General features: G+C 43.5%; 1 protein-coding gene across 10 annotated transcripts in view; it reads left to right on the forward strand.

Annotated features, from left to right (window-relative positions):
• Nucleotides 1-18,805, forward strand: part of Foxp1 (forkhead box P1) — a 480,479-nt gene that overhangs the window by 314,496 nt on the left and 147,178 nt on the right. For 9 of the 10 annotated variants that reach the window (XM_013513674.1, XM_013513677.1, XM_013513676.1 and 6 more), the window contains one exon: nt 17,306-17,437. In XM_013513674.1, the coding sequence (XP_013369128.1) occupies nt 17,306-17,437 (132 nt within the window). Of the gene's footprint in view, nt 1-2,005; nt 2,192-17,305; nt 17,438-18,805 lie in introns of those variants that run through there. The other variant, XM_005383772.2, reaches the window with a different exon arrangement.

Below are 18,805 nucleotides of genomic sequence, written 5' to 3' on the forward strand. Positions count from 1 at the left end.
AAGAGAGAGAGAAGGGGGAAGCGCTAATTTTAAAAATCTCAGCACATTACAAAAAAGATCTCCCTTTGTGGTCCCAGAGGGTGTTCACAATCAGGAATAACCGCGGGCTAAATTACAATGCGTAATTCTTGTGTCCTGTAACCTGCTGCTGCCTGCTCACATTTTGTGTTTGTTAACAAACAGCTCTAAGTGCAAAATTGTTCCGCGAATTACTTTTTCATTATATGCATTGACTTTTAGCTAAAATAAGAGGCTTTACTTAAAACAAAATTGCATGATTCTCCGAAAGCTCCTGCCATCGCTCCTGTAAGGAACTGCCCCAGTTGGCTTAAAAGCTGGTAGGTGTAGAGCCTTGACGTATCTACAGCAGTGAACAAGTCTGTCTTGCGATGGCCACTGGAGTGTTTGTGTTAGGTCACACACTGGGGGCTGCTTAGCGCTCTCCAGCCTGTTGTCTCAGAGTACTCAGAACTCCGCCATTGAGAGGTGCTCTTCCTGGCCACCCGCTTCCTGGCCCGTGTGCCCAGACTGTGTGCCTTCTGAGAGGTGCAGTACGGAGTAGAGGCAGGGCATGCCAGTAAAAGGCAGCATGTGGGAGATGGAGCCGGCATCCACACACACACCTCTGCCCGTGCCCCCTGAAAGGGATTGTAGGAAATCATTTGCTCATGTTTAACTGGATCACCTGAGTTAGAGACAGGAACATTTGCATTGGATACTCCACCCCGGCAGGAAGTGGAGTGGCAGGCTTGGAGGCTCAGGGAGGCTGGGAAGGGAGGCGAGGCAGTAAACCAGATCCTTCCCATTTTTTTCCCCAGCCTGGTCCTCTGTGTCTATGATCTGCCTTTTGAACTGTTTTTGTGGCTGATCAGTTCCACCTAATATGTCTCTTGATTTCTGCTATTGTAATACTCAGGCGACATGCTGTTCTCTTCATTTTTATAAGCTTTAGATGCTTCTGCCTGTCATATTCTGGCGGTTTATCTTCAGCGTCTGGATTTGCTTTCAGACTTGAATGTCTATCATGCTGCCGTTGCTTTGAATGTGAGATCAAAAGAGATGAATTCCAGTAAAAAATTTCCTTCTATGAAGAAAAGATTGGGGCCTATGTAAACATCCCCCTGACAGCTCCCGATGACTTATTTTAGCCGAGTATTAGCACCTGTGTGACAGGCGGTCCGGCATTCCACGCTCAGTAACAAATCAGTAGCTTCCCTGGCAGAACAGTACCCTGCCACAACAGCAGTATGTTTTTGGGGAGAGGGGGGCAGGTACTTTTCTACCTCCTTTTTTATTGAATATGGCTGTTCAACTCTTCATCGTGCTTTTCAAGCTGGTTTGCTGTACGCTCAGTTTATTCTTCTTTTACGGGTACCTGTCAAGTTACTTGGGTGACAGAAGACAGGACTTTGATAATTAGTTTGGGATGGGTTAAGGAGTGTTCAAGGAGACAAGCTAGGCATCTTGAGATAAACAGGTAGTTTGGCTGATTGCAGGGAAGGAAAATATAAGGGAAGAGCAACAAAAGCAAGATCAAGGGCACATCCCTGGAATGCGGGATGATGTGTTCTTTAAAAATGCATGTGACAAAATCCTCTCAAGTCTGCAAAATCTGAGTTTTCTGCCTTTTTTTTTTTTTTTTTTTAAAAGCATCCTGCCTATGTAAATGTCACCACAAAAATATCTCAAGAGCAGGTTTCCTGAAACCCTGTTGGTGTGTGTATTTGTCTGTGTGCATGGGCTCCTTGGATAGGGCTTGGTCTAGCCGGGGCACACTTTGCTGTGCCGCTGCTTGCAGACCTGGAATGATTTAGATACGTGTCGCACTAATAGATTCCTTTAAGTGCTAAATGCAACTTTGAAAATTACCTGCAAGCTCCAACTGATCTTTCAACTTTGAAAGTGAAGAATTACTTGAGGAATTCTTGTGGTTTCTTTGTCATTTAGTGAGCGCCCAGCCAGCTACTGTGGAGGCAAACCTCTGTGAGCTTGTCTACAAAGGGCAATGTTCCAGTGTGTTTGCTCCTCGAGTGTGCTTCAGCCGCTCAGCACTTCCTGTTTATTCAAACATCTTTTTTACCACTCGGCAACCCCCGCTTCACAGAAACAGCCAGAACCCATCTACTGCAAGAAGACGGAAATCCAAAGGCAGACAGTACAAGCTCACTCCGTCAAACTCTTCATTTTCTCTGTAAGTGTCCAGAGAGAAAGGAGCATTTTCACTGGGTTAAACTTTTAAACTCGGGATCTGTGCTTTGTGCAGGCGTTTCTGTGAAGGGCAAAATAAGATGCTCTAACTTGTTTACTGCTTATTCTCTTTCTCTCCTCCCTCTCTCCATCAGAGCTTTTGTTGTTTTAGAGATTTGAGAGGACGGGCTCCTGCTAACTCCTCGTTAATTCGCTCTTGCTTTCCAGTGTGTCTTCGGATATAATCAGCTAAGTAGCAGCCATGTGTCGTCAGGAGAGTTTTATAGGCTGAACACAGATTAGAACCTTCTCTCCGCTTATTGTGACATTGTTTTGTGTTGCCTTCTTTCTGTTCCTGTTATCATGGGTAGTCAGAGAACCCGGGATGATCCCTGTATAATTCTGCCTTGACAGAATTGTCCTCTGATACTGCATCGTGACACTATCATCATTTGTGACTCGGTCTTGATAATATTTGTACCAATTTCATGCCAATAAAAGTCAGACTGCTGAAACACGCACGGTCATTATCTCATTCATAATCCTATTGTTTAAACGGAGTGCCCTGCTGCAAAAGGAAAGAGAAAGCCTGCCTCACTTTGCCATGATGGCTGTTAACTTTGATGTTGGGAAGTTCTTTTCACAGTTTTTATCGTGGATTATCAGTATGGCTGGGAAAGCCCTGGCTCTTGGGCTGTAAGAGGATGGAACCGTGTGCTCTTGGTCGTTCTGTGGAAATGACCTTTAAACACATGGCGTGGCACTTTCTAAAAATCTTCCACCTTTTAATGTCTGTAGTTGTCCCTCTGGCTCTCTTCCCCCTCTGTAACCCCCTCTACTCTGACCTTCAGCTTGAGGGTAACTGGTGAGCCAGGTGCTAATTTTTTTAAAACTAGTCAAGGAATAGACAGGAAATGGAAAATTGGCTCTTTTGATCTCGGGAGAATTGTTAGTGGTCTGAACCTTGTTTGTCAGTTCCCAGCCTAAATATCCTTAAATTTTAGTGTATGAAACACCACCTATTAGAATAAAGAAATACTCTCTGTAGATGCCCTAATCTGCAATGGAAGAAACATTAACAAAAACAAAATAAGTAAGTTTGTGTGTGTCTGTATTGCTAGGGCTGTGATGGCTTTTTTGATGTTCTGAAGTTGTTCTGCTTTGTAAGAAAAAAAAAATGATGTTTGTGACTGCCTTAAGGACAATTTGTTTAACAGTAGGAGTAATTGCAGGGAAAATGGAAAGAGTGACTGGAGGTATTTACTCAGATGTTAGTGTAGGTGTGGGGGCCGAATACTCAGTGTGGGAACAGTGGGCTGCTTTTCTTGGTATCTCAGTCTATTTGATGACCATCAAATTTCCCAGCTCGCTGGTTTTGTTTTTTCTGGATGGCATGTTTGATTATTTATCAGAAGGGAAAGGGAGTAGCTGAAGCAAATAAACATGTGACCAAGGTCTGTTTTGTTTTCCACTCAGAAAGCCGTGCCCTTTAGCAGATATACAGAAAATAATAAGTGTATTGTTTTATGATAAAAGGAAATTATAAAAGTCTTTTTTTTTTTTTAAAGGCAAGTGAGTTAACCCTTAAGGCTCAGGAGCCTTGTTGCCTGCTGAGAATTCACCGGTTTTTTGTTTGTTTGCTAACAATTTTAATCTTGTGTGGTGTATATGGTTTTATAGAAAAGGATTTCTCAGGATTAGTTGTTCAGTAGTTTGGCATTTCTAAATACTACACTTAGTTACATCTGCCTCGGTAGTGCAACTTTATGGTATATGAGAGCACACTCTAATAGTGACACTACTGGACAAATTAGTAGCGCTTAAAGTTGGCTAAAGGCTTCTTTTCCTTTGAGATCTAACTACGCTGGGTTCAGCTAAAGGAAAATGTACCAGTGTCTGTATCCAGTGTACAACATAGCTACACCCAGCCAGTATTTTGTTCCTGTCTAAAGGTGTCAGGCGGTGGTGTAAGGCAGAGTCTGCCTGTATCTCTGTGTCCCTCAAAAGCGCCTTTTAGTCTGTAGTATTATGTAATGTATTTCATGATCTTCAGGTTGACATTATCTTAGCACAAGTCTTAGAGGCTGAGAAAAAGGCTCAAATCTAGTTTCAGTGTAGAGTTTAAAATAACCAAACTGAAGTTTACCGCTTTTACCATATTTTGTTAATACTTGGGCGGGCTTTGCGTGGCTCCAGTGTGTATGTTCTTTTTCTCTGCACATTCACTAACACATGCGTACTCACTGGCTCATTCTTTAAAAACCAGGGCATGAGCTTCTGTAGAGGCTTCCTTTCTCATCCACATCCTGAACAAATGGTGTGCCTGATCCTAGCACAGTGCCTGGACCAGGCACTCTGAGCCCTATAAATCACAGCTGAAAATCTGTTTCGCTGGCTATACTGTTCTGGAATGTGAATGGAAATATGCGCGCAGAGGGATTCCCTCTTCAATGACTATATAAGGGAACAGCGAGCGGGGCTGATACCACACAGCTCCCACCGGGCTTGTCCTGCAGTCTCACAGGGGTAGCTTTGCTGGTTGGTGAGAAGACCGTGGTGGAAGGAGTAGCCTGCCCCCATCCTGTCTTGTCATGGCATATGACTCCAGAGAGGCATTTGGGTTAGAGCATCACACTTTGTACTTACACAGAGCACTTTGTCTGTAGAAATCAAAGTGCCTGACTAATGTTCACTCGTTAGTACTCAGAACACCCTTGGGACGTAGGTAGGCTGCAAAGATGATCCCACTTTTGAGGTGGGAAAATGCTATGCTGTTAAAATAGTTTATAGTTTCCGGGTGTGTCTACATTTAACGCTCAGGCCAGACCTGGAAGAAGGGTGATCAAGATGCCACGTGAAGCATTTTTCCTGTGACACCATCAGCCCTGACCACAGGCAGTCTCATGAGAAAGTGCTCTACCATACAGACAGTGGACTGGAAAATACAGCTAGTGGGTGATGTTGATGCTGGTGGCAGTTGGCGGGGAGGAGGCAGTGAAGAGTATTCATGATTAATTTTAATCCATTTAAGGATCAAAGTTAGAGTATTTTTTTTTAAAGGTACAGCATGGGCTGCAACTTTTGTTTTTTGTTTTGTTTCACTTTAACTCAATGTGATGGTAGTTATTTAACCTTCACAAGAATCAAGTTGGTATGTTCTTTGCAGAAAAGCAGATACCACCTTCTGCCTAGGAGGAGTCGACCAGGCTCTGTGGGGGAAGTCTCAATTGAGGTGTTACTGTGGGCCTCTGCAGGCCCTGTGAGCCTCAGGCTCCCTTCCCGTGGCCACTGAGCTCGGTGTCAAACTTACCCCTTGCTGCTGTGAAGCTCCTGTGGGAAGCTTTCCCAGAAGTCTCTCGTGTAGGGCTGTGGTGTTTGGTTCTTAATACTGTTTCTTTGTTGGAACCTGAATGTACAAATTAGATTTGAAAAAAAAAAAAAATCTCTAGATGAAATGTGCTTGTAATTTTAGAAAGTAATTTTCAAAAGACCATAAATAATGACTCCAGTTTTACTTAAGAAAACCATTCTTAAACAAGGCATCATATGGAGCTGATGGAATTATACTTGATTTTTTTTTACTATTTTCCTACATTAATGTTTTTGGGTTTTGTTTGTTTGTTTGTTTGTTTTTGGTTTTTCTCCAGTACCGGGAACCGAACTCACGACCTTGCGCTTGCCGGGCAGGCGCTTTGCCGCTGAGCTAAATCCCCAGCCCCTGAGATACATTAATGTTTTTAAAAGCAAACTGTTCTTTTTTTTAGGACTACTATGATTCTGTAAGGGTCAGTAATTCCCCCAAATTCCCAAGGAACCATTATTTCTTCATGCTTGGAAACTCAAGTTCCACCTTATGCTAAACTGTGGTTACTGGAAGTTCCAAAGGTCACTGACACCCTCTGAGTAGAGCTCCGTGTGCACAACTGTGCATTGGGTAAGCACAGTTTTGGTTTAAACCCCCTTTTAAGAAAGTCTCTTCAATTCCTTGCCCCAATGCAAATCTCTTTCTCTTTTGCTGTCTTCTGCAGTCCCCAGAAGGATAAAATCTTTTTGAAAGTTCACTACAAAGTTACCTTGGAGTATGGCTTAGATTAAGTGAATATATTCGAAGGTTGTCTCAATTTTTAAGAATCTGTTATGTCAAGCAGTAGTTTTAGTTCCATTTGAGTGGAAGGGCTCTAAATCCATGGATTTATGGGGTTGGGGCCACTTTTTAGCTGTGCCAGTCTTATAGGGTATCGTGGAGGGATTCTGTCTAGGCTGGGTGACCTTCAGCACATCATACAAACGTTCTGCCCGCGTAAAGCAGATCAGAGCCGATCTGGACCCAGAGCTGGCCTTCAGCGCGAGCACTTCCCTTTCCTTCCCGGTCAGTGCCATTGCCACAGGGTCCTCGTCGCCTCCTGCGTGATTCTCTGCGTTCTCAGGCAGCCATTCCTGCTGTGTTCTGAGGTCCCTGGGAGAAAAAAATCTGTACTTTCCACTAACAAAATATATTCCCCTCTGTAAAGACTAAGGCATTGTACATTATAGTAATAGTTTTATTCACTCTCTGCTTGTCTTGGACAAGGTACTAACCTAAAGACTTTGCATGTATATCTCAAATAATCTTTACAATTTAAATTCTCTGGCTGTGTGTTTTTTTAGATGTTACCTGGGTATAGTAGTACCTCAAAGAATGGTAAAAATTAAATGTTACAACTGGTCTGCACTGCTTAGTACTTGTCTGGCAATAAACATTTTAAAAAGGAACTTATAAAACTCGTTTAAAAATCCTGTTCCTTTTCCTCAGTGAGCAGGAACCAGAGTGGGTGTAACAATACAACTAGTAACCATTCCTACCATTATCACCAAAATATGTGTGTATACATTTACATAATCATAACAGCATATAAGACTGTAGGGTGGGAGCTGAAGGCCAGGCCTGGTAGGTCCAAAGAGAGACTGGACTTAGATGAAAGTAGAACATGAGTCAGAGAGGTCCAAATGCTTGGGCTGCCATTGGACTTTACTGAAATTGGAAGGGGAGGTCTGAACTTTCTTAACCCCGCCTTTCCATTTTTTGCTGTATGTATGGTTCTTTTGGAAAAAATGCCCTTGGCTTGGCTGAACCTAGGAGCAAGAAATTTCTCCTGGGTGAGGCCCATGGGAGGAATGAGAATCAAGGGGCGTGGTGACAGCACTGGTATCCCTGGAGCAGGTGAGGTGGCCAGAGGTGAAAATAGAGGGGAGGGAAGCAGCAGCAGGGCTGGTGTGCAGTCCTTCCTGTCCTCCTGCTGGACACTGACCGTCACGTAGTGAGTGCACAGGTTGCTGCAGGGTGCTGAAGAAGTACGGGTCCTGTGGGTCTGGGATGTTAAGGATTCCTTCCTGCAGGAATTGGACTGGGGTGGAATTCTCAGGGATAGGTAGGCTGTAGTTGGAGAGGATACTGGGACGCCTTGTAACCGTGGACAGAGAAGAGGTAGCACACAATTGCAGATGCAGCTTTAAGCACCCAGGAGAGTGGGAACTGCTGCTTGGAACAAGCCAGTCTTCTTTCCAGTGCGGTAAAGAAGGTTTGCCACTCTGCAGAGGCCAAAGGACCCGCCGTCACTCTTGCGTCGCTGGCCCAGTGGTACTGCATGTCTCTTTGCCAAGATTACCCGTGGCTGTCTTTGGGCTAATCAGTGACCTTGGTCCAATGTGAATAACAAGCTCTCACAGACAGTTTTTGTTTGTTTTTGTGGTTGTTGTTGTTGTTCTGGGCACTCAGTAGACTGGTGACCTTGAACATGTCATTGAACCTCATAGTCTTTGGTTTTCTACGTTGTCGGGAATTATAAAACTTTCCCCTACCTCCCTCAGAGATGTTGGCAACATGAGATACGACAATACGTGTAAAGTAACTAATGCAGTGCCTGGTACATAGTAAACAATTCAGTACATTGTTTTTATTTTAGTCTCTCAAATGCAGGAAAGCTGTTAGGCTGTGCTTGCCCAATGTTTCCAGATGCTCCCCATTTCTTAAATTGTGGCGATTTTTGCTTTTATTTCCACAGTGCTAGAGATTGAACTCAGGGCCTTGTGCATGCTCGGCAAGTACTCTACCCCTGAGCTACACCCTAGACCCTTAAATGTTGTTCACATACACTCTTTGCTGTCCTCAGTAACTGCTTTAAAAAGTACAAATTATTGGCAACTAGGATTTTTTTCCCTGTGCTGGAAGACTATGGCAAAATGGGAATAATTCCACCTATTTTACTATTAATCTTGTTTGGGCCGTTTAAAAAATCTTCTCATCTTGTTGTTGTTCTTATTATTATTTTGCCCTTTGTCTTCTATAGCTGCTGGAATGTTCCCTTTGGCATCCTTTTCATTCTTTGATGTTTTGCTCAAAATTTAGACAAGAGAAGGGAGCTATTTTGCGAAGCAAAGCATTTGTAGGTGTTAATTACCACTTAGGGCATCCTGAGTATGTGTGACTTATATTGCAAGAAGAAAAGGAATACAGCGCCATATTTATCTGAGCAGGAACTAGACCCTGTGTTTCTAGTAAATTCATGGAAAACCTTCCATTATTTTGAGCATAATTCTAGTCAGATGCTTCCCCAACCTTCAGAACCAGCAAGTTGTCTTCTGAGGTACAAAACGACGTGAATCTGCGTTCTTCATACTGACAGTGGCTGGGCTGCAACCTCATAAAAAGCAATCGCAGACAGGAGAGGGTTAATATAGTGAGTTAATAGATCCCTTTGATTGATTTAGCCTCACCTTTGACCCCTGTATTTTCTGCCTTGGAAACCCAGAGAAGGACTGGGCCAATCTGTTCCTTTATTTGTTATCACAACCTGTTCTTAAACAAGAGGAAACAAGAGCTTGATGGAGCATCCAACTTAGCATTTCAGACGTTTTGTAATAAACTTTTATCCTGCATCACTTCATTGCAGTGCTCACGCTGCCCATGGTAGTAGCCCCCAGGGTGTGATCTTGTCAGTTCCCAGGAGCTCAACAGGCTCAGGCTTGGGCAGTGTTTGGATGGAATCTCTCCAAAGACAACTCAGGTGCCGGAGCCTCGGCTGGTGATTCAGCATCTGGCCCTGGCTGGGGTAGGGAGCAGCTGGCCAGTGCCTGGACGAGGTGGTTACAGGGCCCACTGGCGTTCATGGGAGTAGGACGATGTAACGTGCTTCCCCACCCCCTTCTCATAAGGGACTTCAAACAGACTTCCTGACCACTTGTAGCCATTAAACGTATTTCACCTGATTTTGCAAGAAGATCATAGGTCCCACCTCCCTTTTTTTTTTTTTTTTTTGGTCTCATGAAAATTCTTATTCTTTGGCAGAGTGCATGCTCTGTGTGCCTTCCAAATAAAAATGGTTAGTCATAACTGCAAATAAATACAGGGTTTGCTGACCCCTCTGCTCCCGAGGCTTCATTGGCGGGGGGTGGCGTGCCGCTGAATGCCTCCTCCTGTCTAGAGCTTTCTGATCTCTGTGTCCACTTCCCTGTGGTTGGATCATAGAAGCTGTTTGCGCTCACAGTGCTAACACAGGCAAATTGTGGCACAGCGCGAGAACATAGTTGAATAATTCTGTTCCCTCTTATCCCATTTCTTCTAAAGAAAGAAGAAAACATATGATTTGCTGGCTTTCCTCCTAAGAAAATGTACTCTCATAATTTTCCAATGTTAAAAAGAAAATCATACATTTCAACCTACCTGTGCTCATGTCTTAGTGATATTTGTTAAATGTTACGGTGAAAGACAAGTGAGGGACCTATAATCAGTGCCATGGCAGTGCCAACCATCCTATAGAATCATGTCAGGAAAGACACTGAAAGAAGATCCAGGAAAGAGGTGCAGGTTGGTGTGGAATGATGCAGTGGGCCGGGCGCTGGGACGCATTGGCATGGACACATTGGCATGGACGCATCTCTCCCCACTCGTGCACACGGCTGTGACCCTACGCACGACCGTGACCCTACGCACGACCGTGACCCTACGCACGACCGTATCTTTTTCCGCAGGTGGAATACTGATGGTAGTAGGGAACTTCGGCTTTTCAGTTTCCTGTCCCTTTTGATTTTAACTCAGACACATAATACTGGAGTGCTGTAGCGGTAGAGTTATCTGTGTTCCAATTCTTCATCATATCTGCTGTGATTCTGTCTTATAAACTTGTTTGCAAAGCCTGCGGGACATTTTAGGGAATCCCTGCCAATGCCCTATCTAAAGATCAGCTGCTAAGCCTGCCTTGAAATCATAGGATACTGGCTCCAGTTGTCAGAACGCGGAAGCAGCTGCAACAGAACCTTTCCCTTCGAAATCCCGTCAAGCACAGTATCTCAGTTGACCCAGGCTGGCTCCCTGCTTGCTAGTGAGGGTTCTTGAGTCGAGTGAGCTAATTGTCAGTGAATGGTCAGTCTGCTGTCCTGTTCACAGCCCTCCCGAGTAGACCGAGCACTGACTGGCTCAACACTGCTCCTCCTGCCCTCTCCCTGCCTGACTTTTCTTTCTTTCTTTTTGTGGCTCTGAGAATTGAATCCAGGGCCTTCACACTGAGCTATACCTCCAACTCCATGTATCCTATTACTTGAGATCAAGTTCCACTGAGTTGTCTAAGCTGGGCTCCAACTTGGGATCCTCCTGCCTCAGCCTCCCAGAGTGCTAGAATTACAGATGTGCGCCACTTCACTAGACTTTAAAGGCCCTCAGAAGGGTGGTTGTCACCCCTGTAAGATTTGTGGGTAGAGTGTTTTGTTCTTTACTTAGAACACCAATAACATGCCTCGTGATTTGCTGTAGTGCCGTCTTTTCCCTGTGCAGTCGTGAACACGATCACCTTTTGTGGACATAGAATATTTCCCCGGTCACTAGAGAGCAGCACACTTTTGCATTGTCCCAACCAAGGTCTTCTTTTGTAAAATGGAAGAATTTAAGAAAAAAAAAAAAAAAATCCACTTTAGAGAACTGAATGAACTCATCTAGTCATGTAAGTTACTGTTATTTGTTTTCTACTTTCTATCCTGCACTGGTCTAGTGGCTGTGTCTAAATCAGGCAGATGAGAAAGCTCCCCGAGCACCCTCCATGCAGGGTCATTCCTGAGCGCTTGTGCAATCACGTTCTAGGAGACGCGCTCTTGTGGAGGTGGTAGGTGCTTGGCGGAGTTGTACCAAGGTAGCAGCTTAGTGAGGGTAGCAGAAGTTCTCTAGGAAGAGTCAGACTATATGTAGAGAATGAAAAATGAAGGTGAGAATGTGACTTGTTCCCTGCGCAGTTTCCCATGCTGCTCTTTCTTAGTTTTAACTAGCTTTTCCTTCCACCCCCATATGCACAGTGGCTGCTGATTAGCCCATGAAATTATCTGAGAAACAGGTTTGATCTTGAGGGTTGAAGAGTCTAGAAGAGAAATTAGAGGAAGGGTGGGTGACTCAGACCAGCCTTTAAAGCTGGAAAAGGACAATTTCTCAGGACAGACAGGAAATAACCAACTGCTAACTGGCCGGAAAGGCACATGATGCCTTTCTTCTGAGGGTGGGTGCTCAGGGGCTCACACGGTGCTGTAAATTACTGATGGGAAATTACACATAATCAGAGTTGGCATCAAGTTTTCAATGGTTTCAGGTAAAAGAGTCTGTGCATATATTTTGTTTTCATGTCCTACTTCCTTTTCAGAGAAATAAAATTGCATTTGAGCTTTAAGAACAGTGAATTCATAATTCCTTTTTTTCTTAGTGAAACTCTTAAAATTATTTTGGGGATTTGATTGAGAGCTATGTTTATATAAAATTTTGCTGAGAGCTAGGAGTGTAGCTCAGTGGTAGAGCCCATGGGACTTTGGGTTCAGTCCGCATTGCACGTATGCACAAATACACACAGATACACAAACACACACACAGATAGACACACACATACAGACACACACACACATACAGACACACAAATTCTGCCCAGTGGATTTTTTGGAGATCTCAGAATACATGAAATCTTCTCCAAGCTTTAAGAAATATGCAGTGCTGTTGAAAATACTGCGTTTTGTGGCACAAAAGCCGTCATAGACTATACGTAAGTGAATGAGCCTGATAATATTCTAATAAAACCCGATATGTGACTACTTGAATTTGAATTTCATGTAATTTTCACATGCCACAAAATATTCTTTTTACTTTTTCCAACTATTTAAACAAGTAAAAAACCATGCTTATCTTATGAGTTGAACAAAACAGATGAGGGACCAAATTTGGTCTATAGACTAATTTACTGACCTGTGACCAAAAACTTCCCAGTAGTTGTATTTTATGTCAGTGCTTAGCTAGTTTGACTTGTCACCAAGTGTGTTATGCAAAATATTTTATAAAGGTTTTTTTTCCTTTTCCTAATTTGTTTTATATGTGTATATGCTTGTTTGAACCATATTTTTATGTAAATTTGTTAATGTTTCTTAAAATACAGCAAACATGTTTTTGAGCATCGGCTACCTTGATAAACATGCAAAACATGGGATTACCTCGCTTCTAAAATACAAGCACCTGTTATGAACTTGAGATGTAAATAGCTCAAAAGTTGTAAACATGCTTATGTAAAACATAATTTGTAGAAAACAGATGGCACTTATTTACTGAGAATGTGAGGGCATTGATGAGGATGAAGTCATATTGTACCAATAGAATGGAAGGTGTATCAAAGAAAAAACTGCTCAGGTTCCCAGTTAGCCTGGAAACACGGCCCACCACCGTAGCAGCCAGTCGGCAACTTGATGGATCTCTCTGAATACTTAGAGCTGGCTGTGGACCAGGCATCTCCCTCCCACCTGCTGTGCAGATTTATATATAGATGGGAGCCAGTGCAGAGGAGACTGGGCAGTCCAGAGGTGGGGTGCTGTATGCCTGCTACCCCTGTCCTCTGCTAACTCACACAGCCATTTACTCTAGCTTGTTGAGTGTAAGCGACTGGACTCTCAGTGGCTGCTTTTATCATTGTAGACCTCTGCTCTATGACATCCGTGAACTCCATCTTTACTGTAACCTGAGCCCCGCACTCAAACTCAGCACCACATTATCCATTGCCCAGCGGTTGTCACATGTGTTACAAAGGAAGTGTTGATCTAATTCAACCCAGGAAGTGCCACCAAGAATAAAAGGTCTCCAGAGATGGAATAGACCTTTTCAGTTATTTGCGTTAGCAGTTGCTCTGGAACTTGAATCAGAGGTGATTTTTGCTGCTTGGAAGAAATTCTTTAATTTCTTCATATCCTTGAACACACACAAGTATTCTCCCTTCTTTTCTCTCCTTTCTTCTCTTCCTCTCCTCTGCCCCATATACACCAAAATATATATCTCACACTTACCGTTCTACATCCTGAGTATCTAATTTTACCTTCAAATAGTGTATGTAAGAGACTGTTCTCCAGTTGTGATTAAGACGCCGTTAGGAAAATAAGAACAGTCCATTCTCACTGCTCTGCTGTACTGGAAGACAAATTATCTCTGAGGTCTCAGCCATGGAGTCTCAGATGAGGACATTAATCTGCTGCGGTACACATAATGGGTGAAAGTGACTGTCACGTGATCACGTTTGGAGAACACAGCGAACTGTGGAGGCGTTTCTAAAGGGGGTCCCGTCCCGCTAGGCATTCCCCGTCTTCCAGTGATCAAATCAAAACTAGCATGATAATGTAGTAAACATTCTTACTTACTTTGTAGAAATGGTAAATACCAGAGAGTTCCATGTAATGTCCAAGTCTATAACTTTAAATACTAGAGATTTCTTGTCATTTCTCATGTGTGACAATTTAAAATCTAGATCACACCAAGGTATGTATTACAGAAAATGAGAAATCATCTTCATGTTATAAATTCTAATTAATTACGTTTGAAAATTTTTAAGGTTTGTTTGTATTTATTTGGAGGGAGGTCCTACTTGGCTCTGACTTCCTTAGCATATTCATAAGGCTTGTGGATTCCTGGATTATTCATGAGGCCAGTGTGCTTTATACAAGTGTCATCTCTCTTCCTTTGCCGTTTATACTCACATTGAGGCTAAGCGTTGCAAACCAGCTTGCCCATCTTTGACTGGTAGTGTTCTCTCCTAAGGAGACTGACGGAAATTTCCTGTGTTCCTGTGAGTTCCTAGACCCTTTTTTCTCATGCTTCTGCCTTTGATTCTCCACCATAGAGGGCTCTGTGTGAAACGATGCTAAGAGGGTCAGTATGTAAATGCACGCACCCCATGTTGGGTCTGAAAAGACATCCTGTGCATAAATCACCTTTTTTTACCTTCAGACCAGCAAACTGAGTCTGGATTCCAGCTGCTAACTTTGAAGTGCGTAATCATTGTATGGAGCCAGCTCAGTAAACACTGGTTGAGAAGAAAACTTAGGGCTGCATCCTCTCTGGTCTGTTGCAGACATACACCCCTGCGAGCATGCTTGTGTGAGAGGTGTGTGTGAGGGTTTTTCTTCAAGATGCTTAACATCTTCCCTCGTGCTGCAATGAGGATTTGACTATAGCTTCTCCGGGGCTTGATTATTTTAAAGCTATCTGTTCTCCCAGTTTTTGGAGAAACAGGGTAAATGATGTGGCATTCTCACTGCTTGGTTTCTCTTTGCTGCTACTTTAGGATTAAATGTAGATAACTTTCCTTGCATCTCCCATCATAATTTCCCCTGCACTGTCTTCCCAAGTCAGCTCTGGCCCCACTGTCAGCCTCTGTACCTCGCAGCCAGAGGCTTCTTTACTGATCAGTCTCTTGCTTCTGGAACTCCTGGACGGTAGCACTTAAAATATATGCCTGGTTCCCTTTCCTGCATGAAAGAGCAGTAAAGCTCCATGTGAAATAGCAGCGGGAACATACATAGTAGCAGAGGCTCTTGCTCCTGCAGGCACCTTGCACAGGGGACTATTTTTCTTATATGATATAAATGAAATCTTCACTCTGCCCACTTTTACACCTACGCATGTACTGAGCGTCTCCAAGGCGACGAGGAAGCCCGGAGTCCAGCGCTGGTGAATCCTGCTCTGAGACAGCAGGCTGGAGTCTCAGGCGGCTCCCCCAGGCGCCTTGCATCCCAGATGCTGCTCAGAGCCGGCCCCTCCCCCGGCAGCTGTCCTTCCCGGACCTTCTAGCTCTTGCTGTATGAGTGACCCAGGCCTGGTGGCCCTGAGTCCCGTAGGCACAAGGCCTCCTTGAAACAGGAGGGGTGTGCTGTAGGGACGTGCGACAAGCAGACTTTCTGCAGCCTTGTCTTTGTCGCTTCTCTGTGCTTCCATTCCTTTGCCTTCCTTTGTATGCTGTAAACACAGAGGTACCACTCAACTTTACAAAGTCTCACCAGCACACTCTTCCCTATACTACTGCCAGAGCCTAGTTTAGTGAGCTGCTCCCTTGCCAGGCAATGTATCTGGCTCAGGAGCACAAACCCTCTTGGACTCCCCATGTTTTGTACATAGCCCCACCCCCATCTGACCCAGCTCTCACTCTGCCATTGTTGCCCTAACTTCTTGTAAGTGTGTGCATCGTTTTCTTTAAATGCATGAAGTGTCAGTTATTTTGGGAGCAATGCATGGCCACCCTTAGTCCTTGTACTTACTTTGAAAACCTGTAGTGTCTAACTCTTTGAGGTATTTATGTGTGTCTCTTCTTTGAGGCACCAATAATTGTTTGCTATATAGAAATTATCATCGATGTGCTCACCAAGACACCTTATTTTGTCCTGTATAATCTAAGCATATCATTTAGTGAGCATATTCTCAATCTCTTGCCCCACCCACTCTTGTTTTTCTGAGACAGGATCTCGCTATGTAGTGCAGGCTGGCTTCAAATTTGGGGCCTCCTGCCTCTCAGGTATTAGGCTTCTGGCCATGTCCAACATACCTAGCTCAACATCTCTTCCTTGGGTGCTCTACCACTGGGATGTAGCTCAGTTTTGAGACAGAGCCTTCCTAAGTTGCCCAGGCTGGCTTTGAACTTGGAATCCTCTGTCTTATTCTAGCAGGTAGTTGAGATTAAAGTCAACATCTTTTTGGCTCTCGGCTGAATCGTCCCGGAAAGTTTAACTTTTCCTGTGATTTTATAATATGGGGTCTACATATCTCAGTTTTCTACTCTTGATTCTGCCGCTGACTTTGGAAAACTGGGGCCTGCCATTCTTCCATAATTCTTTGCCCATGAATATCTTCATGAGTATTCAATGACAGCACTTTTTTTACTTGAACTATTTAAAAGAACGGTTGGCCCTATGTACGACACTTTGGAAGACTCTTCTATTTTCCATTTGCCTTATCCCCAGTTCATTACCAACTCTCTAACTTCTACCTTTAAATAAAAACCATCCCATTTTATAAGCTAGAAAGGGTAGTGTAGATATAACTAATTTTGTTCACAGATCCAAAATGGAGCCTTCAAGAAGACTAGAGTCAGTTTTGCTAAATTTTTCTCTTACGTCTTCCAGTGAGATCATTCTAGTTATGCCTCATATGCTGAGCTTATTTCCCAAGCAACTGTATCCATGGTGGCATGCTTTTCCTGGGGTCCACCACTTGGCTTTTTCCTTTGTCCTTTCTTTTGCGGTCTCAGGCACTGAACCCAGAACTAGGGCCTCGTGCATGCGGGGCAAGTACTGTAGCACTGAGCTATACCTTGGCCCTCTCTTCGCCTTTATTTGGACTCAGATGAGGTGAAAATGTTGCTTTGAACTTGAGTTCCCAAGCTCCCCTGTAAAAAGAAGGTGGGGAGAAGCAAGGTGCCTTGCTTGGATAGGGTGCTTCCCCATCTTCTAAGTTTCTGCCATGGCCCAGGTCCTTCCTTGCTGCTCTCTGCTGTCCCTCCTCCATGTGTCTGTCATTCACACTTCAAGTTTTATGTCAGATCTGTGGTAGGAATGAAGTATCTGGTTACATGGGTCACTGCACCTAAGGAACTGTGGACGAAATTGGTCAAATGAAAGGAAATGTAAACAAATTCTGGAAAGTTTTTCGAGTGTAGGCTGGTGGGAAGTTTTGTTGCCTATTTCCTTTGCCTGGGAATGGGCAGGTCCAAGCCAGTGCTGAAATACATACACCTCCTGCAGTCCTGTCTGTGAGGGAGACTCCCAACCCTGTGTTGTAATGCAGTTGTTCCCTTCCATTTTTCCTCCCCAGGCACTGCAAGTGGCAAGGCAGCTCCTCCTTCAGCAGCAACAGCAGCAACAGCAACAGCAGCAGCAGCAGCAGCAGCAGCAAGTTAGTGGATTAAAATCCCCTAAGAGGAATGACAAACAGCCAGCTCTTCAGGTAATAGCCCCCCACTCCAAATGAACATTATTCCCTTTGGAAGGGTTGATAAGTAGTTCAAAAGTGCATTGTGTTGAGAATTGCAACTCATGGAAGGAAAATCTTATAAAATGTACATTTTGAGGTTACCACCAAATTGTGACCGTTTTGGGAAAACGTCTGTTTGACCAAAACTTTTGCTGTTGGGAGTAAGAAGATCGGCTTAATATACAACATAATAGGAGGATGAGGAGTTGCCAGTGCTAGGTTGCTTAACATGAAGTATAGGTCACCTACAGGGAACAGGTCCTTGAGCTCATGACGGAATGAAGAACGAGAGGCACACACCTTACTTTAGGGCAGTAGTGCTCAGGGGATGATTTGGACCCGCGGAACCAGGGAGCAACTTCTGGAGAGATGTTCTTGTATTAACACATACTGATTGTACATATTATTTTGTATTAACACATACTGATTGTACATATTAGTTTACTTACTGCCATGCTCTTACACTTGGATACAGGCTGCATTTATCATATCCAAACACCATTCTTCCCCCTTACCACCTCTTTTCTAATCCCCAGTAATCACTGTCCTATTTTCAGATTAATTTTTTTTTTTTTTTTTTTTTTTTGGTTTACACAAATGAGAAAGAATATACAGTACTTGCCTTTCTGGGTCTGGCTGATTTCATTTAATGTAATGTCTTCCATTTCCATTGATTTTGCTACAAAATGATGGGATTTCGTTTTTCCTTGTGGCTAAATAATACTCCATTGTGTATATATATAACACATGTTTATCCTTTCCCTGTCAATGGGCACCTAGGCTGATTTCATGTTCTACATAGTATGAATAGTGACAAAATAAGCATGGATGTACAGATGTGCTAATTTCATTTCCTTTGGAAATATACTCGAGTAGGATAGCTGGACCTGTTTTTGGTTTCTTGAGTAACCTTCATACTGGTCTCTGTAGTGGCTGTACTGATTTATATTCCCACCTACTCCTGTCTCTTTTCTGCACATATTTTTGATGGTCATAACTTGGGAAGAGGGCCGGACAGAGGCATTGCTGTATCTTGAAGGTATAGGCCAGCGACATTGCTGTTAGCTCTACAGTATATAAGACATTCCCACAGAACACAGCTTCATTTAGCAACCCAAAATGTTAATAGTGTCAAGAACTCTTTATTGGGCCTTAGGAGGATATGATAGTTTTCATATCATACCTAGGCATGAGTATAATACACACCTTCTTTCCAAGTCTTTCTAAATTATTAAATGATGAGCAATCTTTTTGCAAAGACAACAAAAAAGATTGTTTTAGTAAGTTCTCATTTCAAGCACGTTGAGGCTAAGGGGTAGAGGAGTAGAAGAAGGAGTGATT

The sequence above is a fragment of the Chinchilla lanigera genome, unplaced genomic scaffold, assembly GCF_000276665.1.
Source record: "Chinchilla lanigera isolate Chin_1 unplaced genomic scaffold, ChiLan1.0 scaffold00020, whole genome shotgun sequence".
In the NCBI taxonomy this organism is placed as follows: domain Eukaryota; kingdom Metazoa; phylum Chordata; class Mammalia; order Rodentia; family Chinchillidae; genus Chinchilla; species Chinchilla lanigera.